General features: G+C 46.8%; 1 protein-coding gene across 1 annotated transcript in view; it reads right to left on the bottom strand.

Annotated features, from left to right (window-relative positions):
* Positions 1-27558, bottom strand: part of IFT88 (intraflagellar transport 88) — an 80003-nt gene that overhangs the window by 30425 nt on the left and 22020 nt on the right. The window contains exons 8-20 of the mRNA XM_069759100.1: positions 25248-25338; positions 25063-25167; positions 24054-24156; positions 20809-20923; positions 20378-20609; positions 17781-17851; positions 16588-16674; positions 16115-16214; positions 9088-9174; positions 7157-7343; positions 6756-6864; positions 5536-5686; positions 2847-2962 (exon numbers count right to left, since the gene is read on the bottom strand). Of these exons, the coding sequence (XP_069615201.1) occupies positions 2847-2962; positions 5536-5686; positions 6756-6864; positions 7157-7343; positions 9088-9174; positions 16115-16214; positions 16588-16674; positions 17781-17851; positions 20378-20609; positions 20809-20923; positions 24054-24156; positions 25063-25167; positions 25248-25338 (1554 nt within the window). The remainder of the gene's footprint in view (positions 1-2846; positions 2963-5535; positions 5687-6755; positions 6865-7156; positions 7344-9087; positions 9175-16114; positions 16215-16587; positions 16675-17780; positions 17852-20377; positions 20610-20808; positions 20924-24053; positions 24157-25062; positions 25168-25247; positions 25339-27558) is intronic.

Below are 27558 nucleotides of genomic sequence, written 5' to 3'. Positions count from 1 at the left end.
AAATACATGTACAACATGTCCTGGTGTCACCCCTAAATAAGGGCCACCTGATTCACACCTGATCCTTCACAGAATGATTGACCTCACTAATTAATCTCCACACTGCTATTATTGTGAACACCCCCTGTCAATTAATTATTCTAATACACAGACTCAAAAATATGCAGATCATGAATGTCAAATCTGTTGGTTTTCTTAGAATCTACTGCACCAACTGGTAAATTGTTTGACATGTGGTAATATAATTTATAGCAAAAACAGTGATTAATCTGGTTAGTCGTATCGGACTGCCATTATTTTGAACACTACTGTATGGATCCTGTACTATACACTTCTGTACACTATAATCGTCTAAGGACTGAGCTCATGCAGCTTTGTTGGCACACAGCCTGGAGAACCTAAATGGCACCAACAATGAATGAGCCCTGTGTACATTTCACCTAAACATGGAATGCAATCTTTTTCAAGAAAGGAGTCACTTCAGTTTTATTAAAAGGGACACTGTCAGCAGGTTTTTACTACCTCATCTGAGAGCAGCGTAATGTAGGCAATGAAAATCTGATTCCAAAGATGTATCACTGAGATTACTGGGTGGAGCTGTTCTGACACAATCCGATCTTTTTAGATTTAGAATGAAGCAGAGCTGAGGAAGCTGCCCCCGCCCACAACACAGCTAACCACAGCTAATCCCGCCCACACCAAGCTCTGTATGCACAATATGCTGCTTATCACAGGAGGGGGCGTTGCTGGACTAACGTAGTCTGGCAATGTTAATCTCTTAGTGATAAATCCTTCACAGTTAGTAAACAACATTGCTTTGACAAGTGACACATCCCTGAATTCTGTGTATCGGCCTCTATCTCCTGCTGTCTTCAGATTACATAGCAAAAACCTGCTGACAGATTCCATTAAATAGTTGAATTCAAAGGCTATAACACCAGGAAGTTACTATGTCTCGTCCTTTAATCCAGAAAGAATAACGATTACAGTTTGTGCAGAGTGGAGAAAGTCCAGGCAGTGCACATAAACATAAGCCTATGGCTGAATGAAGTGGTTGTTCATGTGTCCTATGTATAAGCGGTGCATAGTTCGTAATCAACATTACACAACTCTGCACAGAGATCTTCAATGTTGAAAAAGAAATAATAGAAAAAAAAATAATGTTGAGCTGGTCTCTTTTCAGTTACAATACCTTAAACTCTTTTGAGAAGGATTTTTACAAGATTTTGGAGGCGTCTGTAGGAGTTTTTACCCATTCATCCAGAAGAGTATTTGTGAGGTCAGACAAGAGGTTCACAAGTCTCCGTTCTAGCTGCTAGGTGTGCAATAGGGCTGAGGTCAGGGCTCTGTGCGACCAGTAAAATTCTTCCAAACTCACCCTGCCACGCCTTTAAGGACCTTACTTTTATCACTGGGGCACAGTCATGGGGAACAGAAAAGGGCCTTTTGGAAATTCAATTGAAAGTCAATCCAGAGACACCTCATCAATGCAGCAAGAGCATTTATACCAGCATCATGGAAGCAAACTGAACCATTTTCTCTTAATCTGCGAGTCCAAAAAGTTGAAGAGACACATCAAAGAAATTCCCAAATTTACAACTGTTTTGACCAGGGGTCCTCACACTACGGCCCGCGGGTAACATGGGGACATTTATCCGGCCCCTGGGCATGGCCGACATTGAACTTCACTACGGTTCAATGCCGGCGGGCCCTGTAATCGCGGGCAGAACGACGAGGAAAGGCGATGCGCAGCCCTCCGTATGCAGCACACACCACGTGATTGTCATCATGCTGCCTACGCAGCCTGTTCACGTCACGCCGCCTGTGCCAGAAGTAGACGGAATCGAGCGGGTGCCTCTTCAGAGCAGCGGGGGACATAGGTGAATACTGGTATTTATTTTTTTAACGCCGGATCCAGACTATGCTGCCTATTGGGGACTATGCTGCCTATTGGGGACCTGTGCTGCCTATTGGGGACCTGTGCTGCCTATTGGGGACTATGCTGCCTATTGGGGACCTGTGCTGCCTATTGGGGAGTCTCGCACCACACCAGTCTGAGCCTGAGGTAAAAGCAGAGTTCCACCAGTATGGGCACTGGTGAGGCTGAAAGGATATGGACTGGCAAGGCTGCATTGATGGGCACTGATCATACCCGAGATGGGCAGTGCAGTCTGTATGTCTCTGTGTGGGCAGTTTTATTGCTGGTATATTGTTTTTGTAGCGCTGTATATATATTGGTATTTTACTAATGGCAATTTGGAATCCCTAGGAAACCATGATATCAAGAAAGAGAACAATTGCTTCACTTCTTACGACTAGCAGTGACAAATATGGAACCGGACATTGACCATCTCATTAGCCAAAAGCAGGCCCATAGTTCCCATTGAAATACTGGTAAGTTTGTTGATTTAACTTTACTTGTTCTTCATTTTAAATATTGTATTTGTTCCTGTTTTGTTTGTTTTTTTACTTCAAAATAAGATATGTGAAGTGCATAGGAATTTGTTAATAGTTTTTTTTTGTAAACTATATTCCGGCCCTCCAATGGTCTGAGGGACCATGAACTGGCCCCCTGTTTAAAAAGTTTGAGAACCCCTGGTTTTGACACTTGCACACTCACATGGTTCTACCGGATTGAGTTCAATGAATCAGCAGCAGAATAATCTACTTTGGCAAATTACCACTGACTCATGTGTAGCACAGAAGATCTGTAGTCAGCTCTCTAAGATGGAAAAACCTTCCTGCCGAATTCCTTAAAAAACTACTGTAAATGTTTAAGATGGGAATACCGTTTGACTGAATGTAAGAAGACATGAAAGCTGAACTACGTAACTCCATGTACTTACTGGATAAGTGCAGCTCTCTCAAAGTACTTCACAGCCTTTTCACAAAACTTCTTGTCAATGTAGTAGGCTCCCAACCATTCAATCACCTCAATGTTTGATGGAAAATAGCGATAGGACTGTAAAGAAATAAAATATTTATTTTTTTTATATCAAAAGGAGCTAAACGCAATTCCTAAAACCGCTTATAATAATCTTAATCAAAAGGAATAATGAAGCAGTGATTGGTATCAATTAAGCATGTGCAGTATGAATGGTGCTAATGTATGGAAGTCGTACACAAATCGACAAAACGCTAGCTGCTGGTCCCTTTTGTGGAAATGCCAGGTAGGCTATGGTTAAACCCCATCTCTGTAGGCTTTGATTAGAGCACCTGGCTGTGCCTGCACGTAAACAGGCTACATGTTCATATAAAGCAGTCAGCTCAGGGAAGCTGACCAGACTGGATGTGTCTTGGTGCTGGAAAAAGAGAGACAGGCCAGAATTCCTTTGTGAGAAGAGTCTGTACAGGCTGAGGGCCTGTGAAATGCAGCATTGGTCGGCACAACTCCAACTTTGCCTTCCCTGCCTGCAGTGCTGTTCCTTAATCTGGAAATGGGCCTCATACATGCCAGGTGACTGGACGGTGTCCAAGTGATGGGAGTTCTGGACCCTGGCAAACACCACACTTCCGCATGTGCGAGTCCCATGGAGATGCCAAGAACTATTCTATGGCACAGGTGGGCATATGCACAGACTGTGGTTCCGTGTCCCAACAAAGTGGGAATGGTCAAGAACCATGCTATTGTTATCGGACATGACTTTCCATTGTTATAGGACTTATGGGCTAAAGCTGTATCATCCTGTAGTTTAGTATGCTGCCAGGAGTCGGCTATGGCAACAAGGTCATAACCGATGAATTTCTTTTCACTGTATTGGCTACAGAGGAGGATGAGGAAGCATCCCCTAAAGCCAGTGTCCCTGCCCTGGGACAACTTTGGGGCTGCCCAGCTCAGAGACTTAAAGGTAAAAGATACTGTGGAAAATGTAAGTGTGTTAAATAGTGGTCCCCAGGAGCCGAGAGCCAATAATAGTTTTCCGCAATTGGCCAGGTCTAATGATCTGTTATGTCAAGGGACCAAAGTGAGAAAACAGGTGAAAGAGCTCCTCCACAAGGCCCAAGTTCCTTACTTAGTGGCGGGGAACCTAAACGGTGGTGGAAAAGGCGGGAGAGATCAGCTATAAAGTACATCAACTAGGGAAATGGAAGTCCTTTCCCATATACAGTATTATGGCAACCTGCTAAAACCTTGGGGGGGGGGGGGGAAGGTAAGAACCCACTAGACACACCTTGCCTGTTAGCCCAGTTAGAAGCCTTCCTGATGTCAAAGTAGGAAGAAATTTGTCACCTTTCCAACGCCAACAAGGACGAAAATTGGTACCCAAAAATAAAAGCAGGTTCTTGGAGTTACCAAGCCACGCTAGTGTGAAACATGGGCCTCCCGCTCAGGTCAACATAAAGCCCTGTAGAATTCCTGAGGCAGACACAAAGGTGACAATACAGAACTGGCCATCAGAACTGTGGAGACAGTAAGCCAAACCTCTGACTCAGACTCCTCAATTTCCCTAACTTTCGACTTCAAGTCCATGACTCACTCACAGCACTGCCTCACTACTGAGCATGTACATAACGTGCAGCACAGATTCATCTCAGCTAAAAGCAGAGATCCTTACATCAGGAATACATAACATAGTAACATAGTTAGTAAGGCCGAAAAAAGACATTTGTCCATCCAGTTCAGCCTATATTCCATCATAATAAATCCCCAGATCTACGTCCTTCTACAGAACCTAATTGTAAGATACAATATTGTTCTGCTCCAGGAAGACATCCAGGCCTCTCTTGAACCCCTCGACTGAGTTCGCCATCACCACCTCCTCAGGCAAGCAATTCCAGATTCTCACTGCCCTAACAGTAAAGAATCCTCTTCTAGAACAGTCATTCATAGGACATTTCACAACTTTCCTAAATTCTTATAAAAAAATATTCAGTACATACTGCATTGAACTATTGTACCAATTTCTTATATATTTTAGGAGTCGAACCATTTTATATTGACACCACCAAAATGGATACTGACTCTACAATCCTGCTGGCCACACCCCTTCACAAAGTAAATTTTGGTAAAGTGGCCCCCTGTAGACATGGTGGGTTGTCAGATGGTGCCCAGCCCTCGACTTTTCGCAGAGCAATGCCAGATAGGCTACGGTTAAATCCCAGCTCTGAAGGCTTTGATTACTGCACCTGACTGGCCCTGCATGTAAACAGGCTAGATGTTCATATAAAGCAGTCAGCTCAGGGAAGCTGACCAGACTGGATGTGCTTTGGAGCTGGAAAGAGAGAGAGACAGGCCAGAATCACTCTATAAGAAGAGACTGCGCAGGCCGTGAGCAGAGAACTGCAAGTATCACTGGATGCTATGGACAGTAGCGGTTTTGTGCTACCGAGTTGGTGCTTTTCAACCTGAGGAAAGAAATAAAAACTGCATGTGTTTGGACCAAAACCGCATTGTCTGTGAGAACGCTACCCAAGGCCGAATGTCAAGTGCCTACCACAGAGATTGATTCCCTACACTGTTTATTAGACAATATAACATGCAACTTTTAACTTTAACAGCACAGTCCTGAAGATTTCACAGTACACTGAACACACCTCACAGTAGAACTGAAATGCCTCGGACTTGTCACCCTGAATATCGTACAGTTCTCCAAGTTTGGCAAGTGCATGGGAATCAGTCGGTACAATGTTTATAAGTTGTAAGAGCCATTCGATTGCTTGATTAGGATCGTCAAGAATTTCATACCTACATACACTTGTTAAGGTATATATGCACAAAGAACAACTTATAAGGTTAACATGAAAGAGCATTTCCATCCATGTGTGTTTTGAGGGGGGGAAAAAAGTTCCCTTAAAAGGTGTTGTCTCATTTTGTCAAATGGCCAAAATTGCTACTACAAAGCGCTTGTAAAAACAAACTTTGCAATGGCAGTGGCTGAAGCAGTGTCAGCTGTCCCTCTAAGACTGAAAGACGGAGGTTGCAGGGAAGAATAAAGTTAATTTCACCCTGGTAGCTGGACTTTCAGTGCAGCGGCCCCACCCACGGCTATAGAATGCTATAAACCTGCAGATTAACCCCATGTCTGCAGGTTAATAGTTTTTTTGACATGACAGGGTCCCTTTAAAAGTAAAAGTGATACATTGTAATAACATACAAGACATGCACACATTGTTATATTAGTACGCATTACAAAGGTAACAGTTAACAAGAGAAATGCAACACTTACCCATATCCTTAGGCTAAAAAGTCCTTTATTTCATTCACATAGACATCATCTTTGTGGTGTGCAGGTGAAAACAAAGGGTTACAGCAGGGGAGAGAGACAAACAATGCTTTCAGAATTTTACAAATCGAATTCTCATGCAAAATAGCTGGATCTCTGCAAGCGCCACATTTCACCAGCTATCTGAAGACCCCTTGTAATTTGACAAGTATTGTGAACTGAGGTTTGATAACCCATGGGGTGACTGGTGCCATCGTTTGTACAGGCCAATGTTCATTATGGCCGATCTATAAAATATGAAATCACTTTGTGATTGATAGGGGCTCAATTATGAGAATGAAAGCGCCATACCAGCGCAGGAAACCCTATAAGTTTTTGGTGGAGAACTGTGGCTCAACCCATTCATTCTCAGGACTGATGCTAGCCCAGATCACCAAAGCAAGGTCATATACTAGTGATCAATTTAATAGTTTGGAATAACTCTTTATTAACCTTCAAGCACTCTCTGAGCCTGGCGTCTACGTTACAATTTACACTCCCTGCCCCGTAGATATATAGGCAACAAACCCTTTATCCCTCAGACAAGGATACAAGTTTGCGATCTGACTGACAACCTGTGCGCTGCTCCTCAGGATCGCATGAAGTTTATGAAAACAATCCAAAGCTTCCTCCAAGCGATTTAGTTTCTTGTACGTCAAACCTGTGGGGAAAAAAAGCGTTTATATAAGACTTTAGTTTGCAATCTAATCCCAAAGATCCCGGCAACAAGACTATGGAGGTCACCACAAAGCTACACGTTGCTGGATCAGAAGATACGGTGTACGTGCACCAACACTACTCTGTGACATGTGGATGATGCACGAGTGTTTTATTTTCTGTCTCACGGTGCTATAGAGAGGGAAATTATAATAGATTACAATATAATAATGTGGCTTCTCCATTGAAGGAAACCATGGGATGTATTACACCTAAGTTAGGAAGCGCTTTCTCACCCAGGTTATACAGTGATTCGGTGCAGGAGGAGTCGTTCCTCAAAGCTTCTTTGTAAAATTCAGTAGCTTTTTCATAGTCTCCACTTACAAATACGGAATTGCCTTTATTTGTCAGTGCTGATGGATTGTAACGATCAGCGTTAACGGCTAAATCTGCATACAGGTCGGCCTGGGAATAATCTTTCTCCTGGAAGAAATTAAAGAAAATACAATGGTGAATAGTAACATAGTAACATAGTTAGTAAGGCCGAAAAAAGACATTTGTCCATCCAGTTCAGCCTATATTCCATCATAATAAATCCCCAGATCTACGTCATTCTACAGAACCTAATAATTGTATGATACAATATTGTTCTGCTCCAGGAAGACATCCAGGCCTCTCTTGAACCCCTCGACTGAGTTCGCCATCACCACCTCCTCAGGCAAGCAATTCCAGATTCTCACTGCCCTAACAGTAAAGAATCCTCTTCTATGTTGGTGGAAAAACCTTCTCTCCTCCAGACGCAAAGAATGCCCCCTTGTGCCCGTCACCTTCCTTGGTATAAACAGATCCTCAGCGAGATATTTGTATTGTCCCCTTATATACTTATACATGGTTATTAGATCGCCCCTCAGTCGTCTTTTTTCTAGACTAAATAATCCTAATTTCGCTAATCTATCTGGGTATTGTAGTTCTCCCATCCCCTTTATTAATTTTGTTGCCCTCCTTTTGTTGCTGGAGATAAATTGAAAAAAAATTTCTAAGCATGTTTCTAAACTGGCACAGCCATCATTTAAAAAGAAACCATTTATGATCATGTTTTTAAACAGCAGCACAGATTCTGTGTTTCCCATCTCCAGTACAGGAGGAAGCACTATAGGACATAATGACATTACACAGCTCCGACCCCCGGACTGGATACTGGAGCCTGGATATGGTCCTGTGCTGTGTCCTAGTGCAGCACGTGCTGGAGATAGCATTATAGGACATAACGTCATTACACAGCTACAGCTTTCGGACTGGATACTGGAGCCTGGATATGGTCCTGTGCTGTGTCCTAGTGCAGCACGTGCTGGAGATCACATTATAGGACATAACGTCATTACACAGCTCCGACCCCCGGACTGGATACTGGAACCTGGATATAGTCCTGTGATGTGTCCTAGTGCAGCATATGCTGGAGATAGCATTATAGGACATAACGTCATTACACAGCTACAGCTTTCGGACTGGACAGTGGAGCCTGGATATAGTCCTGTGCTGTGTCCTAGTGCAGCACGTGCTGGAGATAGCATTAAAGGACATAACGTCATTACACAGCTACAACTCCCGGACTGGATACTGGAGCCTGGATATAGTCCTGTGCTGTGACCTAGTGCAGCACGTGCTGGAGATAGCATTATAGGACATAACGTCATTACACAGCTCCGGCCCCCGGACTGGATACTGGAACCTGCATATAGTCCTGTGCTGTGTCCTAGTGCAGCACATGCTGGAAGCAGCACTATAGGACATAATGTAATTGCACAGCTACAGTCCCTGGACTGGATACTAGAACCTGGAAACAGTCCCATACTGCTTCCTATTGCAGCACATGCTGGAGGCAGCACTATAGGACATAACGTCATTACACAGCTACAGTGCCTGGACTGTAATCTGAAGCCTGGATACAGTCCTGTGCTGAGTCCTAGTGCAGCACTATAGGACATATCATTACACAGCTACAGCTCCTGGACTGTATACTGTCGCCTGAATAGAGTCCTGTGCTGAGTCCTATTGCAGCACATGATCAAGGTAGCACTACAAGACATAATGTCAATACACGGATACAGCTCCCGGACTAGATACAGTTCCCGTCCTGCACATGCTGGAGGTAACACTACTAAATGAGACCCCAGTCACCAGCCCAATTTCATGGTTTCTTGGTTATAAATTACCCATGGGAACTTACCAGGAAGTATAGGAATGACAGGTTAGTTGCTGCTGCACTTTTTACTCTGCTGTCTTTTTTCTCAAACATTTTTAAAGTTTCTACAGCCTAAAAGGGAAAAAAATCTTAATATAAATGACTTCTAAAAATGGAGACACCACTCGGAAGGCTAAGCAGGAGGAAGATAACATTATATCATCAGGTCATTGGATGATCGTAGAGCTAATAATGCCTAAACCCCGATAGCTACACACTAATCTACAGAACAGTGAAGTACATACCATATTGTTCTGACATTGTCAAGCAAAAAGTAAAAAAAAAAAAAAAAAAGTACAATTATAGTAAAACAAAAAATAAATAAATCCAAAAATATTTTTTTTTATAACTTATTCTAGTTCCAGAATTGGCCACTGATGAGGATTCTTGTGACCGTACTGATAACTAATGCAAAGAGCCTGCCGCATTAAGAGCAGTTCTGTGTGCCACCTTCCTTTCAAGAATGGGTTGTCGAGATGAAATGACTCTTTTAAAGGCTGTGGGTAACTTATAGTAAATGGGTTTTACAGGGAACCTATCAGCGGATTCATGCTGCCCAAACCACAATCGTAGCCAGGTATATTTTGCTCTGAAACTCTCGGGCGTTTCAGATAAAATAGGGATTTTTGTGTGTACTCACCGTAAAATCCTTTTCTCCGAGCCACTCATTGGGGGACACAGGACCATAGGTGTTATGCTGCTGTCACTAGGAGGCTGACACTAAGCTGAGACAAAAAAAGGTTAGCTCCTCCCCTGCAGTATACACCCTCATGCTGGCTTCCAGAGACCCAGTTCAGTGCAAAAGCAGTAGGATAATAACAACAAAATATCAAGTAACATTAGAGTATAACATGTCAACGAAACAGTCAAAACTAAAAAAGGCAACGAGCCGTAAGGCTACCAGGGTGGGTGCTGTGTCCCCCAATGAGTGGCTCGGAGAAAAGGATTTTACGGTGAGTACACAAAAATCCCTATTTCTCCTTCGCCACATTGGGGGACACAGGACCATGGGACGTCCCAAAGCAGTCCCTGGGAGGGAAACAACAACCACCAAATAACTCCGTGTACCATCTGACTACTCCGAGTACCATCTGACTACAAATGCGCAACGGCCGCTTGCAGAATACGTCTGCCAAGGGCCGCGTCCGCAGAGGAGTGAATGTGGACATTGTAGTGCTTTGTGAAAGTATGCAGGCTGGACCACGTTGCAGCCTTGCACACCTGCTCCGCTGTAGCCTGGTGCCGGATGGCCCAGGAAGCACCCATCGACCGAGTGGAGTGTGCTCTAATCCCCGCCGGGATAGGACTGCCCCTGACCCGATAGGATTCCTGGATAGCAGATCGAATCCATCTGGCTATTGTGGCTTTAGACGCAGCCAAACCCTTTCTGTGACCCTCCGGGAGCACGAAAAGGGCGTCCGATTTTCTGAAATGAGCCGTTCTGGAAATGTACCTCCTAAGAGCCCGTACCACATCCAGGGTATGAAGGGCTTTTTCAACTCTGTGTTTTGGCTGCGGGCAAAAAGAGGGAAGAATGATGTCCTCGTTAAGGTGAAAAGATGAGACCACCTTAGGAAGAAAGGCCGGAGAAGGGCGTAGGACTACCTTGTCCTGATGGAAGGCAAGAAAAGGAGCCCGGCAGGATAAAGCGGCCAATTCTGAGACCCGTCTGATAGACGTTACGGCTACGAGGAAGGCAACCTTCCAGGAGAGGACAGAAAGCGGAACGTCCTGAAGGGGTTCAAATGGAGGTTCCTGGAGAACCCCCAGGACCAAGTTGAGATCCCAGGTCTCTAACGGCATTCTGTAGGGGGGTACCACATGGGAGACCCCCTGAATGAAAGTCTTGACTTGAAGGTTGGCAGTGATCCTGCGTTGAAACAACACGGATAACGCTGAGATCTGACCTTTGAGGGAACTCAGTGCCAGGCCGGAATCCAACCCGGACTGAAGGAAATCCAAGATGCAAGGGATTGAGAAGACTAGCGGAGGGTGACCTTGGAGCCTGCACCATGAGAAGGTCTTCAAAGCGCGGTGGTAAATGGAAGCGGAAGACGCCTTGCGAGCGCTTAGCATGGTGGGAATGACCTGCTGAGAAAAACCAGCTCGAGTTAGAATCCAGGTTTCAACAGCCACGCCGTTAAACGTAGGGCCCCTGAGCTCTGGTGGCAGATCGGTCCTTGGCGAAGCAGGTCTGGGCGGTCTGGTAACCGCCAGGGGACGTCGGCTACGAGCTGAACGAGCTCCGCGTACCAAGCGCGACGTGGCCAATCTGGGGCGACCAGAATGACCGGAACACCCTCCGTCTTGATCTTTCGGATCGCCTTCGGCAGTAAGGGAAGTGGAGGAAACACATATGGGAGCTGAAACTGATTCCAGGGGAATATCAGCGCGTCCACTCCAATGGCCTGGGGATCCTGAGAACGCGCAATGAAGTGGTGGACCTTGGCATTCAATCTGGACGCCATCAGATCCACGTCCGGGGTCCCCCAGCGAAGGCAGATCTGTCGAAAAACCTCTGGATGGAGTTCCCACTCCCCCGAGGCAAGGCCCTGGCGGCTCAGAAAGTCCGCCACCCAGTTTTCGACTCCCGGAATGTGCACCGCGGAGATGGTGGAATGGTTGGTTTCGGCCCAACGAAGAATGTGGGAGACTTCCTGCATCGCCGCCCTGCTGCGGGTACCCCCCTGGTGATTTATGTAAGCCACCGCTGTGACGTTGTCCGATTGGACTCGAATCGGGTGGCCCGCAAGCAGGGCGTGAAAGCGATTCAGAGCAAGCCTGATCGCACGAATCTCCAGAATGTTGTTAGGGAGCCTCGACTCCCGAACAGTCCAACGGCCCTGGGCAGAGTGGTGAAGAAACACCGCACCCCAGCCGAGGAGACTGGCGTCGGTAGTTACCACTAACCAGCGGATCGGGAGAAAGGACTTCCCCTGGAGAAGAGATGGGCCCAGGGTCCACCAAACGAGAGATTGTCTGATCCGCGGAGACAACGGGCAAGGACGGTCGAGAGATGAGAGACTCCTGTCCCAGTTGTCCAGTAGAGCCTGTTGCAAGGGGCGGAGATGGAGTTGAGCGAAAGGAACCGCTTCGATTGCTGCAACCATCTTTCCCAGGATTTTCATGGCAAACCGAATGGGTCGCGGGCGAGGATGGCAGAGCGTTCGGGCTCCTTGCCGAAGTGCTTGGGCCTTGGCCCGAGGAAGCAAGACCAAACCCCTTGAAGTGTCCAGGATCATTCCCAGAAAGGAGATTCGACGGGCAGGGACGGGAGAGGACTTGTCCAAGTTGATCAACCAGCCCAGGCGCGAAAGAGAATCCACGGTAATGTGGACGCTTGCCTCGCAGGCCTGATAAGACGGACCCTTTATGAGGAGGTCGTCTAAGTAAGGCAACACGACGACTCCTCGAGAATGAAGAATGGCCATGACAGCCGCCATGACCTTCGTGAATACCCTGGGTGCCGTGGCAAGACCGAAGGGTAAGGCCGTGAACTGGTCCTCTAGAATGGCAAAGCGGAGGAACCTTTGATGTGGCGGGAATATTGGAATGTGAAGATAGGCATCCTTGATATCTATTGATGCCAAGAATTCCCCTCTTTCCATCGAGGAGATGACCGACCCGAGCGATTCCATCCTAAAGTGTCGTACTTTTACGCACTTGTTCAGGAGCTTCAGATCCAACATGGGGCGCACTTTCCCGTCCTTTTTTGGCACGACGAAGAGGTTTGAGTAGAAACCTTTGAACTTCTCGTGTTCCGGAACCGGAACAATGACCCCGCACTGGCGGAGGGAGTGAGTGGCGCAAAGGAGGGCGCGAGACTGAGCTCCCGAACTGGGGAGGCGCGAGGGAAAAAAACGAATTGGAGGAGGAGCAGAGAACTCTATTTTGTAGCCAGACGACACCAGATCCCTGACCCATTCGTCGGGAACGACGGAGAGCCAGGCTTGCTGAAAAAGAAGTAGGCGTCCGCCTACTCTGGTGGTATCGACTGGTGCCGTTCCCGAGTCATTGAGAAGGGAATCTGGGGGGGGTCTAGGCTTTCCTCGCCAGGACGGATTCGGCCTGAAAGAGGGACGAACCTCTCTGTCTGAGCGAGCGGATCGGACCGATCTGGAAAAACCGGCAGGATTGGACCAGGCTGGGCTGGTACGAAAGGGCCGAAAACGAAAAAATGGCTGGCGCTGGAAGGCCGCCTTGGGCCTCTGTTGGGGAAGGAACTTGCTCTTTCCCCCTGTAGTGTCAGAAATAAGCTGGTCTAGCTTTTCACCAAAGAGACGCCCACTCTGAAAAGGGAGAGAAATCAGAGATTTTTTAGAAGAGGAATCTGCGCGCCACTCTCTGAGCCAAATAGCCCTTCTGATAGTGATGGCGTTTGAGGCCGCCGATGCTGCGCAATTCGCTGCATCGAGAGATGCGTACATCACGTAATCCCCGGCCATGGCTATCTGTTTAGCAAGGTCCGCCATCTCAGCCGGGAGATCCTGTTCATGAATGGATTTCGCTAGAGCATCCGCCCAGGAAACCATTGCCTTGGCCACCCAAGCCGCGGCGAAGGAGGGAGATAGGGAAGAACCTGAGGCTTCGTACACTGAGCAAGCTAGGGAATCTAGCTGGCGTTCAGTGGGACTCTTAATCGAAGCGCCTTCCGGAACGGATAGGAGCGTTTTGGAAGCAAGGCGCGAAACTGGGGGATCTACCAGTGGGGGATCCGTCCAGTCTTTCACGAGATCTGCTGAAAAGGGATACTTCGATACCAGGTCCTTTTTTCCCGTGAAACGTTTATCCGGACGCTCCCTGTGTCGCCTGACTATCTCCAGAAAATCTGGGTGAGAGGCGAAGGTCTTATGAGAACGCTTGGTTCTAGTAAAGGAGATTGCGTGGTCCGGAGCAGAATTAGAGTCATCGTCCACTTTAAGTGCGTGATTGACTACTACAATGAGGGAGTCAACCGTAGATCTAAACTCCGGAGCCTCCGGGTCTAAGGATACATCAGACTCATATTCGGAGTCGTGAACGCTGCGAGCCCCCAAAGAGGGTGAGCGAGAGGTGGAGCTGCCAGAAGCTGAGTGGCGAGATGAGCGCTCAGGAGAGGTAGTGCGGATCCTTTTTCTGGATGACCGTGCCTCTTTCCGGAGAGAGCGGCCCCTGCTGGCCGAAGATTCCCCTGCTACGGAGGGATCTCTTAACACCTGTAACGGATTGTCCCGTTCCCCAGGAGGGTTCTGAATGGATTTGATGGCATTGGCTAAAAAATCCACGGACTGCGAGAGTGACGCGACCCACGCGGGGGGACTAGGTACGCCGGAGTCGGTGGCGGGCTCCTGGGCACATGGGGCATCGCAGGCTGAGCAGAGGGGGGAACTTTGAGGCCGAGGAAGTGGAGCCTGGCAGAAGGTACATGCAGAAAAAAAGGTCGTATGCACCTTAGAGGATTTTTTAGACCTTGACTGGGACATGGTGTACCTAATGTAAAATAGACCACAGGGTCTATAAACTACAGAAGTGAGGGCGGCACTGCAGAGGCGAGGCTGACGTAGTCTCCTTACCGAGGTCCTGTGTCCCGCAGAAGAAGTGTGGCGACGGCGGGCGATAACAGCGCTGCACGTGGGAAGCTGCGGCCAGAGAGCTGGAGCTGCGGCGTGCAGGGAGGAATCCAAGATGGCCGCCGAGATCAGGAAGAGAGATCTCGCAGGCGGCGAGAAGCGCCAGGACCGGGGGGCGGCGCCGCAAGATGACGCGCAAGAGGGGGCGGAGCCTCGGGATGCGGCCTGCGGCTAGGCCGAAGCCGGGGGCTAAAGTTGCGGCTTCGGCCCGGCGCGCGGCCGCTGATGGCCGGAATAGAAGGGAGGCCAGAAAAAAGTGTGTGTGCCACCGCTAAGGCAGCCCTCCGGACTGACGAACCGGCGACCCCCACCACCCCCACCTTCCCCCCCCCCCCCCCCCGAGACACTTACCCCGAGGAAGCAGCTGCTGCATAGGGGGCTGAAGGAGTGCCTGGAGTGAGAGAACAGGGACGGTGCAGGGGTTGGGAAGCCTCTATCCACCGACCCCAGAAAGGGGGGTGGAGAGGAACCGTCCACCACCTGAATCAGCCGCGTAGACAGTGGTGATGCAGTGTGGGCTGCACGGACGCCACAGGTAATAGTGCCTCTGTACAGCCGAGGGTGAAACCTGGTGGACAGGGCTGAATGTCCGGCAATAAAAAGGCCTGGCTGCAGAAGAGGATACTGGAGGTAAAACACCAGTGCTCGTCTGTACTTCGAGGGGATATCGGCGCCCGTGAAAGGGACCGTCGCCCAAAAGGGTCAGCTCAGGCAGTGGCTCCCACGTCGCAGGAGAGGATACGGAGAGGTGAAACTCCCGTGCTCGCCTGTTGTAGGTTCGGGGGAGATCGGAACATGAAAGAATCCGTCGCCCCCTTCGTCCGGTTAGAAAGTAAAAATCAGTGTGCCTCCTACGGACACTAAGCTTGAACTGGGTCTCTGGAAGCCAGCATTAGGGTGTATACTGCAGGGGAGGAGCTAACCTTTTTTTGTCTCAGCTTAGTGTCAGCCTCCTAGTGACAGCAGCATAACACCCATGGTCCTGTGTCCCCCAATGTGGCGAAGGAGAAATAGAGTTTGGCGATCCGGCTGGGGACCAGAGTTAGAGGTGACACTAGTCCGGCACTGCCCCTGTCCCTGCACCGCTCTAAGCGACTGAGAGGTCTCTCATACACACAAGGGGGGAGACCTGTCAATCACCTAGAGCAGTACGGGAGGAGGCTGTCGGGGGCGATGCCAGACTAGAATCATCTCTCTGCAACTGAGCCTATCCGGCCACAGCCAGCACCGGGTATTGCTGACCGGCGAGGCTGTTGGATGCTGCATCCCCACTGATCTGATATCCTTAGGACAGGACATAATATTGAAGCACTGAACAACCTCTTTAATAACTTAAATGACGTAGTTATATCCGGTATATATGCAATTAACAAAGAAAACTGAAAGCAGTGAGGAGAATATACCTGGGTGAAGTTCTTCTGTTTCAGGAAAGTAATAGCTTTATTGATCTCCAGGTCATTAGCTAGTTCCACATATTGTGATGTTTTGACAACCTCCACGCACCTAAGAACCCAAAGTATATTAAATTCATTCTTCTATATCAAATTAAAGCACTGAAACGTACCAGCTAGTGATGAGCGAATGTGCTCAGATAAGGTGTTATCTGGGCATGCTTGGGTGCTGAGTGCTTCGACATGCTCAAAAATTATGTTCCAGTCCCCGCGGCTGCATGTCTCAACTATTCGACAGCTGCAACATATGCAGGGATTTCCTGTTTGTTAAGCAATCCTTGCATATGTTGCAGCTGTCAAACAGACACAAGACAAGAAGCTGTGGGGTCTCGAACATATTTTTCAGACACTCTGTTAGCACTCAAGCATGCTCAGATAACACCGTATCCCAGCACGTTCAATCATCACTACTTAACCGTTCTTACCAGTCATAGCCAACATCAAACGAGGTTTCAATTACAGGTGCTATCAATTTTGCTGCTGTCATAATATACTTTTCAGCCAATGCTTTCCTAACAGGTGGGAAAAATAAGATAAGTAAGTGTTATAAGAAATGTGCACGGTATAACACAATAATGTCATTTTTCATCAATAAGTTATGCCCAAATCATTGAAGGATAGGTTTTTAAGGTTGAGGGTAGACACAAGTCCATCGACTGCAACCTGAAGGTTTTGGTTTTAGACCACTATGTTTATTATTTTTCCATGTTATCCCTGAATTAATTTATGTGCAAAATTTTACTAAAGTTATCGATATGCTAAACCAACGTAAAAGCCTTTGTGGCATAAAGGTACCGTCACACATAACGATATCGTTAACGATATCGTTGCTTTTTGTGACGTAGCAACGATATCGTTAAGGAAATCATTATGTGTGACAGCGACCAACGATCAGGCCCCTACTGGGAGATCGTTGGTCGCTGAGGAGAGTCCAGAACTTTATTTCGTCGCTGGATCTCCCGCTGACATCGCTGGATCGGCGTGTGTGACACCGATCCAGCGATGTCTTCACTGGTAACCAGGGTAAACATCGGGTTACTAAGCGCAGGGCCGCGCTTAGTAACCCGATGTTTACCCTGGTTACCAGCGTAAACGTTAAAAAAACAAACACTACATACTTACCTTCAGCTGTCTGTCCCCGGCGCTCTGCTTCTCTGCACTCCTCCTGCATCCTGTGTCAGCGCCGGCCAGCCGGAAAGCACAGCGGTGACGTCACCGCTCTGCTTTCCGGCTGACCGGCGCTGACAGTGCAGAGGAAAGCAGAGCGCCGGAGGACAGACAGCTGAAGGTAAGTATGCAGTGTTTGTTTTTTTAACGTTTACGCTGGTAACCATGGTAAACATCGGGTTACTAAGCGCGGCCCTGCGCTTAGTAACCCGATGTTTACCCTGGTTACCGGGGACCTCGGGATCGTTGGAGCTGCAGCGATCAACATCGTTGTCGGTATCGCTGCAGCGTCGCTCAGTGTGAAGGTACATTTATAAACCGAAAACTCAGTAGTCTGTCATGTATATAAGGTGTAAGCCGCTACATCAACGGGAGAAATGCCCAGGACTCTCTAAAACCCTGCATGGTAAGATTCTTTCCGGATTATCCTGCAATCAGAAGGATCGCTTACCTTTCTCGCTCCATTTGATATAGACTGTCATTTTTAATAGCTTCCATCAGTAAATTTGTATGAGGATCATCCTAAAAGTAAAAAAAAAAAAAAAATAGAATATATTTAGTAAAAAGATGATATACGGTACTTAAATAAACATTCAGCTGGGGTCCCATAATACGGCTGGCACCCAGCTACAATGTCGCCCCTTTATAAAAGTCACAGAGGATGCGAATTTCTTGCTCAAGGCTAATGGGAGCATATTAGCGCAGAAAACACACGGCCATTAAACAGAAGCAAACAATCTGCAATATATTTCTAATAGAAGTCGCGGGCACTTTTATGAAGAGGCTGGATCGCAGCCGTATATATCTCAGCCGACAGTTTTGTAGGACCCCAGTCTAAGTGCCCATCCCTCCTAATTATTGAGATCAGTAATTATATTTATGCCTAGGCACATACAAATCAAGCTGACAGTGGTGCAATCTCCATAGACAAACAATGGCAGTATTAGGCTGCATTCACACGCGGCGGTCATGCTGTGACTGTAAACCACCGGTGAGGTACCGCTGCGGCCGTCCTAGTTTCCCTGCACAATCAAAAAACATTGCAGGGAAACAGCCGATTCACCTGCGAGATCGCCAATGTAAGAGTTCAAAGCTGCAAAATTACTGGTGTGTGAATGTAGCCTCATAGGATGAGCCAAAGACCCCACCGACTTTAAAAGGGTATTCCCATCTCCAAGATCCTCTCCGGATATGTAGTAGGGGTAGTAATAATATTATCAAATACCTCCAATTAGAAATGTAGTACAGTTTGTCTGATTCGCTATGTCTCTTTCCTTATGTACACTGATTGCAGGACCTTAGGTATCCATATGACCAATGATATAGTGAGACAAAGCTAGTTGCTATTGCTCTTAACCTTGGATACCTAAGGGTACCGTCACACAGTGGCACTTTGATCGCTAGAACGGCACGATCCCTGACGTTCCAGCGATATCGTTACGATCTCGCTGTGTCTGACACGCTACTGCGATCAGGGACCCCGCTGAGAATCGTACGTCGTAGCAGATCGTCTGAAACTTTATTTCGTCGCTGGATCTCCCGCTGACATCGCTGAATCGGCGTGTGTGACGCCGATCCAGCGATGTCTTCACTGGTAACCAGGGTAAACATCGGGTTACTAAGCGCAGGGCCGCGCTTAGTAACCCGATGTTTACTCTGGTTACCAGCGTAAACGTAAAAAAAACAAACACTACATACTTACCTTCCACTGTCTGTCCCCGGCGCTGTGCTTCTCTGCACTCCTCCTGCATCCTGTATCAGCGCCGGCCAGCCAGAAAGCACAGCGGTGACGTCACCGTTCTGCTTTACGGCTGACCGGCGCTGACAGTGCAGAGGAAAGCACAGCGCCGGGGGACAGACACGGAATGTAAGTATGTAATGTTTTTTGTTTTTTTTAATACGTTTACGCTGGTAACCAGGGTAAACATCGGGTTACTAAGCGCGGCCCTGCGCTTAGTAACCCGATGTTTACCCTGGTTACCTGGGGACTTCGGGATCGTTGGTCGCTGGAGAGCTGTCTGTGTGACAGCTCTCCAGCGACCAAACAGCGACGCTGCAGTGATCGACATCGTTGTCGTATCGCTGCAGCGTCGTTTCAGTGTGACGGTACCCTAGGGTCCTGTAATGCCTGCACATGAGGACAGACATAGTGAATCAGAAAAACTATACTACATTTCTAATTGGAGGTATTTGCTAATATTATTATTATACTTACTAAATATTGGGATAAGATTTGGAAATGATGATACCCCTTTAAGGATGGGGTTACACAACGGTTTTGTTAGTGAAACAGGTTGCAAATCCAAAAATTGTTCTACGCAGATGCTACATTGTCACATAATAATGGTGAATGGGGTCACATTGAAAAGTATGGTGACAATGACAAACAAGTGGCAAAATATCCCAATATTCCTGACTTTTTTCTACTTGCTTGTTGTGCTCATGGTACCTTGTGGGTCGCGATACGACCTTTTTTGACCTGCATTATGCTGCAGAAAGCTGTTTTTGGCTGTGTGACTTGTGTCGTGGCCAAAACTGCCATATTTAGGCTGGAGCTACTCTGTACAGTCATACGATGGCGCCTTTACCTGAAGTCAGTTTGTGACATTTCGCCTAGATCTGCCCTGCCAACTGCAATTATTGGGCAATGACTAATCTAGAATTAACAGCAGCTCAGCCACAGAGAGGCAGACCACTCAAATTCACTGTGGTGGGCACAGATTGCCGGGTTCACGATGCTAGCAACGGGCGATAGTGTACAAGGCACACAGACGCTGGGGTAATGGCAGGATCTGGCAGTCTGATGGATGAATCTGGGGTTGCTAGATATCCAGAGAACGCTGCCTACCAAAATATTAAAGTGCCTACTGTACTATTGCTGACGGAGGTATAACGGGGCTGTTCTTCGGCATTTGTTCCCTTAATTCCAGTAATGGGTAAGCTCACTGCTACATTTTTGACAATTCTCAATTCCAGCAGTCTGAGGAGGGCCGTCTCCTGTTCCAACACGACTGTGCCCAATCCATAAAGCAACATGCGACTACTTACACCGGGTGAAATATATTTGTCTTCATCGTCAATTCCAAGAGGTGCGGATATTAACTTCTGAAAAGCCTTTTTCATCTTGTCTCTGTCTCCGACAGCAAAATAAGACAGGATCAGATTGAAACCGGCCTTGAGATTCGGAGACTCGCTCATGATGTGCTCGAAGGAGTTGATGGCGTCTGCGTACTGACCGGTCCGGACGAAAGTCACCCCGATGTTCTGCATTATCTTAATCCTGCATAAACCGATGCGACAGTTAATATTCACGAGCCTTGTGATATTGCAGATTGTGCGGATTTATTGCACTCTTCAGTATAATGTTTTGCGTTGATTATAAAGTCCATAAATTTACTGCAAAATAGCTTCAACCTGCAAAAACACTTATGAGCAGAAAATAATAGGATTTCATAAAATATTTAATAAAAACGACTGACCTCATCTCCTTGTGGGCACCTGGGATTTGATCAAGAGCCATCCGATAAAACTTAATTGCTTTGGAGTAGTTCTTCTGCTTCAGATAAATGTTGGCCATGTTCACTTTTAGGCGACCTAAAAAAAATAAAATAAAAATAAATCAATGTGTTATACTTTATGTTTAGTTTCATAAGTAACATCAACTTCACACTTCCAGCCAATCGTTATGTGGAATCATTCAGCACATTTGATCTCTGTTCACGGCCCTTATGAAATACGTTTTTCTGTTGTCTTTTACTATAATGTTACCTTCTCTTAGGAGAAGACTTCTCCTCTAATATCAGGCAATTAACATTTGGCTCCTGAAGTTTCAGCTTCCCTCTGGCTCAAGAGGTTAGGACTATATGTTGAATTGATGGACCTGTCTATTATTTATTTTTTTTTTTTAAACCTTAAAAGGGGCATTCCTATCTCCAAGATCCTATCCCAACATGTAGTAGATGTAATCATAATAATATTAGCAAATACCTCCAATTAGAAATGTAGTATAGTTCTTCTGATGTGATATGTCGCTTACCCCATGTGCAGGACATTGTAGTAGCTTGGGTATCCATGGTTACGACCACTAACAACTTACTAACTGTCACGATATGAGTGGTCGTAACCATGCAAAGCCCTGCACATGGGGTAAGCGACAGAGTGAATCAGAAGAGCAATACTACACCTATAAATGGAGGTATTTGCTATTATTATTATTATACAATACTACATATTGGGATAGGATCATGGTGATGGGAACACTCACTTAACAAGACAAGGTCAATGCAGGAATAAAGAAAAAATAGCTGAGGTTTGATCGCTCTGTTCCCTGCCACTACAGCTGGCTATATAATCCATAAGTGATCTCGGATGGACGTTTCCTGAAGGACTTATCCTCTTGGTTAGCCTGTAAGTTGTCATTCTGAACCACAAGCACCAATAGGTCATCGGTGGTCCAGTCCGGGCTTCCAATGATGCAGAACTGTACTTGGGAACATAGCACCCAGGTGAAAAAAATCTACCCGAATTGGTCAGCATCTGACACAAGAGGGGCTGATGGTCAACAGGAAAAGGTCTAAATTGGTCAAAATATCTGTAGTGGGTGCCCAGCTCATGTACGGAGAGGCATTGGGAATGGAGAGACCAAACAAAAACAAGACTGAGCCACTGTTAGAATCACATCGCTTGGCTATTTACATTTTTGTGATGGGTTTTTATAAAAGTAGAGCCCAGTTGCATTAAACAATTACCAATCGGTAAGCATATACTGAACAGCGGTCGTTTAACAGCCGGTTTACACGGGCAGAGCGCAGTAAACGACGCGCACTGATGATCAGTATAAGATCGCGCCGTGCACACAAGCTGCCATGGTTTTTGGCAGTGCGAATCCTGTTTGCACAAGCCGATGTGCTGCCGAGGACAAAGATCTTTTGTGCTGCACAAAAGATCATTTGACCCAATAAACGAGTGTTTTGCTTCAGCTGCCTGTTTACACGGAAAAATTATCACGTAACGGACTTTAAGTACAATTGATCGAGATAATCTTACAGTGTAAATTCAAGGTAAGTTTTTCCGGTTTAGGCTAAATTCACATGATTAGTTTTCATGCAGTTGTTTTTAGCCAATAAAGGATACAAAAGAGAAATAAAACCTTTCCTTTATAGGTTTCCGTCTTTCCTTTAGGCTTAAAAAAAGCAAAACCAAAAAATGAGATGTGTGGAAACACTATACCATCTATACTGCCCAATATAACGGTAGCGATGAGCGAGGCTTCTTACCAATAAAAATAAGTGTCTGCAAAATCAAGGCATGTATCTGAAGGCAGAAATATATTAATTGTACATGCAGAACGTTGCCTCATCCGGTGACATGGAAATCACATGGTCTCGGGTTTGGACGGTAAATAAGACCCTCGAACGCAAAACAAGCCCTACCCTGTGTCAGTCACATTCCTGTGGCTGAAACACCGAGCGATTCCAAGCCAAGCGCAAACTAATAACTCAGTGTTTTTCAGGCTTGAAAACCCAATCTGTGACCTACATCGCCCTTATTATTACAGGGTGAAATCAAGAAAAACAGAATTAACTCAGAAGAGCTGGAGAACATGGCTCTACATTGTGACACCGCTCCGCGTGCAGAGAACACGGCAGGTTTATCGACAAATATGAAATCATACTGCGAAAATATGACAGAATTTACAGGGTTTATCAGGATGAAGCTTATATTGGCCGCTGGCTTGCAAAGGTAGAAAATAAACACCACCATATTCACCCTTCCAATGTCCATCGCTGCCTTCTCCGCTGCTCCGGGCTTTGTTCACAGGCTGCAGCTGTGACTGCAATTCACAAGACCACTGCAGCCAATCGCTTACTCAGCAGCTCATGCCACCTAGATTGGCTGCAGTGGTCACATGCGCTGTAGTCAAGAGGTCACCACTGCAACCTGTCAACAAATACTGGGGCAGCAGCAGAGAGAGCTTAGCAGAGGTTGTGATTTTGGACATTTGCACCACTATAGGCTTTTAAAAGTTAAAATGAACCGGTTATCAGATTCATGCTGCTCGAACTACGGGCAACATTAATCAGACACTAAATGTGTGATTGCAACCATGTACGTTTTACACTGAAAAACTACGGTGTTTCAGAGCAAACACCATACTATCAAAAGATGGCCGGAGACTGTCTCGGGTGACTAGTCCAAGGCCGGTCCCCAGTAGTCTGATGTGTCTCTCCCCATATTTATATGTACTGTGGTAAGAGACCTGTCAGTCAAAGGAATCAAGGAGAGGAGAAGCGGTCGGGGACCAGCCTCGGACTAGTCTGTAGAGATACAGAGTAGTGTCCGTCTGGTTTTTCAAATCGTGTTTACTCTGAAATGCCACAGTAATTAATCATGAATTAGATGAGCTGTGGCATCAGACCCCCAGCATATCCCCCACCCTGCCCATTTTGGCGGTGCTGGGGAAAACTGCCAAAATTTGCAACGTTATTGAGCCACTCCACCTTGTGCAAAAACTCAGCAAAAGTTTTCAAAAAGAGAGTTTACTCCAGAATTCTGGCATAATCGCTACAGTGATACCTGAATTAATGAATAACTTGTAATAATAATGCTTTTATTACTCCAAGTTACTCCCGGTAAGCATCCCCATTTTAGCTCTAGCAGTTGCCCTAATTGTACAAAGTCTGACTTTCGCCCCAGTGCTACCAACTGTGCGCGAAGTACGGACCTGCGTTACTGAACATTTTATTCTTCACGATCACTTGGTAAGTGTTGAGCGCTTCGGCATACATCTCATTGGCGGAATACTGGGTTGCCAAATTAAGCAGCACCTGTTAAATAATCCATAGAAAATATATAAATAAACTAGCTGTTTCCAGCCAGCTAATGCTCGGCACGCTCACTGATATCTAATTAACGCTGCTGGTGATTATGCAATTAAATGTACGTTTACCTTGGCTGAAGTGGTTGAATTACATAGAAAGGAAGTGCTGCATGTGGTAATGTGTGGGGACGGAGCCTCATGTGGTAATGTGTGGGGACGGAGCCTCATGTGGTAATGTGTGGGGACGGAGCCTCGTGTGGTAATGTGTGGGGACGGAGCCTCGTGTGGTAATGTGTGGGGACGGAGCCTCATGTGGTAATGTGTGGGGACGGAGCCTCGTGTGGTAATGAGTGGGGACGGAGCATCGTGTGGTAATGAGTGGGGACGGAGCCTCGTGTGGTAATGTGTGGGGACGGAGCCTCGTGTGGTAATGTGTGGGGAAGGAGCATCGTGTGGTAATGTGTGGGGACGGAGCATTGTATGGTAATGTGTGGGGACGGAACTTCGTGTGGTAATGTGTGGGGACGGAACTTCGTGTGGTAATGTGTGGGGACGGAGCATTGTGTGGTAATGTGTGAGGATGGAGCATTGTGTGGTAATGTGTGGGGATGGAGCCTCGTGTGGTAATGGGGTGGGGGGCGGGATTATGTGTGGTGATGTGGTGGGGGGGGCGGAGCTACTGTGCAGGGGGCGGGATTAGCGAGTAATCACGATGCCTCATATATATAGATGACCGATTTACCCAGAAAAGGGAAAAAAATCTTAAACGGAATCCTGCTTTTATGTAATGCACAGTAACATTTCTATGATGCAGCACTTTCTGTGGGTTTTATTATCGGCAGAGCAATGATACTTTTGACTGATTACTATTAGATGAAACGTGCAGCACCGTCATCCCTAGCACTACACTTACGGAGTAGGTGAGATCCAGGTTAATGTTCTCCGGGGACAGGATCTCTTCTCGCTGTCTGACCAACACTCTCTCCTTCCTCCCGCCTTCCTTTGCTTTCTCCAGGGCCTGTAGATCGGCATTAAATTCATTAATACATTATATGCCAGGAAATTGGCGCATAACCTGAGTGCAACCATACTGCTCACCAGCTTCAAGTCACCATTACTGTTGGCAATACAACTTTCTTCTATTAATTCATTCACCTTCTTCTCCAAATGTCGGATTTTTTCTTCTGGCCTAAGGGGGGAGAATCCAAGAGGTGATGACCAGAAGTTGACATTACATTGAGGCTCATTAGTTTGAATTTGTAGAGAAATTATAAAGTCTACAGTCCTCATACATGTTATCGTCGGCCGAATCTGCGGTATCTAATGTGTATGGGGCCTCCCAACTCTCCATCACATCCTTTTGATTTTGGTGGGAAAAAAAAAAAAAAGGCTTAATCCACTCTCAATACTAAAAGTACACGCATACTCAGCCAATACGAATATGCATGTACGTGGAAGGGGAGAATAGCGGTCACAGTACACACGTGCACACTCTGCCTGACTGAGCGTGCATGTGTCCTGAATGAGGAGAGGGGAGGAAGCCGCTACCAAGCACCTATATTAAAGGGAACCTATCACCAGATTCATGCCGCTCAGACCATGGGCACAATTAATCAGGGCCCGTCCGCACGACTGCAGCCAGGTATATGCTTCCCTAGTTTCAGAAAATATAGTGCGAAGCTCCAGACATGGACCGGCGCCTTCCCTGGCCGGCCAACAGGGTCCCCAACTATCACAGTTCTTTAATATTAATAGTCTTTTCATATGGCCCAGAAGGATCTGGACTCCGGGACCCTGATGCGATTGCGACATCTGCACCTATTATAATTACTCCCCTGTTGGCGGCATTACGCCACCAGGCTTGGATTCATGGTGCATGTGGTTTGGGCAGCATGAATCAAGTGATCTCCAAATTTTTAGAAAATAAATAAAACCTTCACACAGCAGAATATACAGTATACTAAAAGTGTGTGTGGATCTTTGTCAAAAGCCTCGCTAGGACTTAAAAAAAAAGTTTCCAGGTCTGCATGCAATGGCTCCCCCTAGTGTACATATTACTACACTAAACTTCCCGAAGAAGATGGCAATATCTTTCCCAAAGAGGGCAAAATAATTGGGACATGGAAATAAAAAGACCCTTCTCCCACCATAGAACAAGTCACCGAACTCCACATCAGAGTTATGAATAAACAGTATTAATAAACTATATTATTATGAGTATGGCTGATTTACCATTATCAAAGTAAGCAAATAAACAAAGAAAATATAGAACCAATAAACCTTTCATCTGTACGTTAGGTTACAGAAATAGGTCACCGAGTCTACATCTGAATCCCATTTTGCAGGGGGTTCAGATGTTATCCCCGACGGGATCATCGAACGGGGGCCAAAACGTAGTGTGAACGCACCCTTACATCACCAAGCACAATGTCAAGCATCGGATAGAGTGGTGGTAAGCCACCGCCACTGGACTGTGGAACACTGAAAACGTGGTCAGTGGAGAGATGGATAACGCTTCTCACTCTGACGTCTGATGGATGGGCCCGGGATGGTGAATACGAGGAAACCAATACCTACCTGACTGGATTGTGCTGCGGTCAGACTTTCTCTGTTCCAATGGTTAGCTCTGCCCCCTTCCGGCCTCAGAGAGCAGGCTTTTTCAGCACACACCCCCTCATCTCCCCTCTGTAATGCAAAATCTGTGCCCGTTTTTCACTCTGCGGGACCTTATCATCCTCCCTCGTTTTGCCGCCCCGAGATCGATTCTACGAATCCCGTCCTACAAGAGATGCTGCTCTGATTCCGTGGTTCTTTGAATCCATTACCTCCCCCTTCTCAATTCAGGAGTCATCATTCCCGTCCCAGCCCCGAAACGTTTCATAGGTTTTTATTCAAACCTATTTGTCGTTCCAAAGAAGGACGGTGCGGTTCATCCCATCCTGGATTTAAAATTATTGAACAGGAGGGTCCGTCTGTGAAATTTCAGGATGGAGACCCTGTGTTCAGTAATTGTTTACATGGAGTCACAGGAGTTCCTGTGCTTCATAGACATCCAAGACACCTATCTCCATGTCCCTATTTTCTCAAGGCATCAGCGATTCCTGCATTTTGCGGTGTGGCAGGACCATTTTCAGTTTGTCGCCCTGCCGTTCGGGCTCGCAACCGCTCCCAGTGTCTTCACACAGATCATGGCAGCGGCAACGGCCATTCTATGGATCAGGTGTCACGATCCCACCAGGGGGTCGGTCAGCGGACGGCACGACACAACCGGATGGTATAGGGGAAGGGAAAGCTCTACCAATAGGGAATGAGGTATGGTCACCAAATGCTCAAACCTGAACCTTTCCCTGCACTCCCCTAGTGCCCTAAGTAGGTCTTTACCCCCACCGTCGCCGTCAGGAACCTTGCC

This window comes from Ranitomeya imitator, chromosome 3, assembly GCF_032444005.1.
Source record: "Ranitomeya imitator isolate aRanImi1 chromosome 3, aRanImi1.pri, whole genome shotgun sequence".
NCBI lineage: Eukaryota > Metazoa > Chordata > Amphibia > Anura > Dendrobatidae > Ranitomeya > Ranitomeya imitator.
Note: the sequence above shows the minus strand (reverse complement) of the source record. Positions and strands in the feature narration are given on the sequence as shown.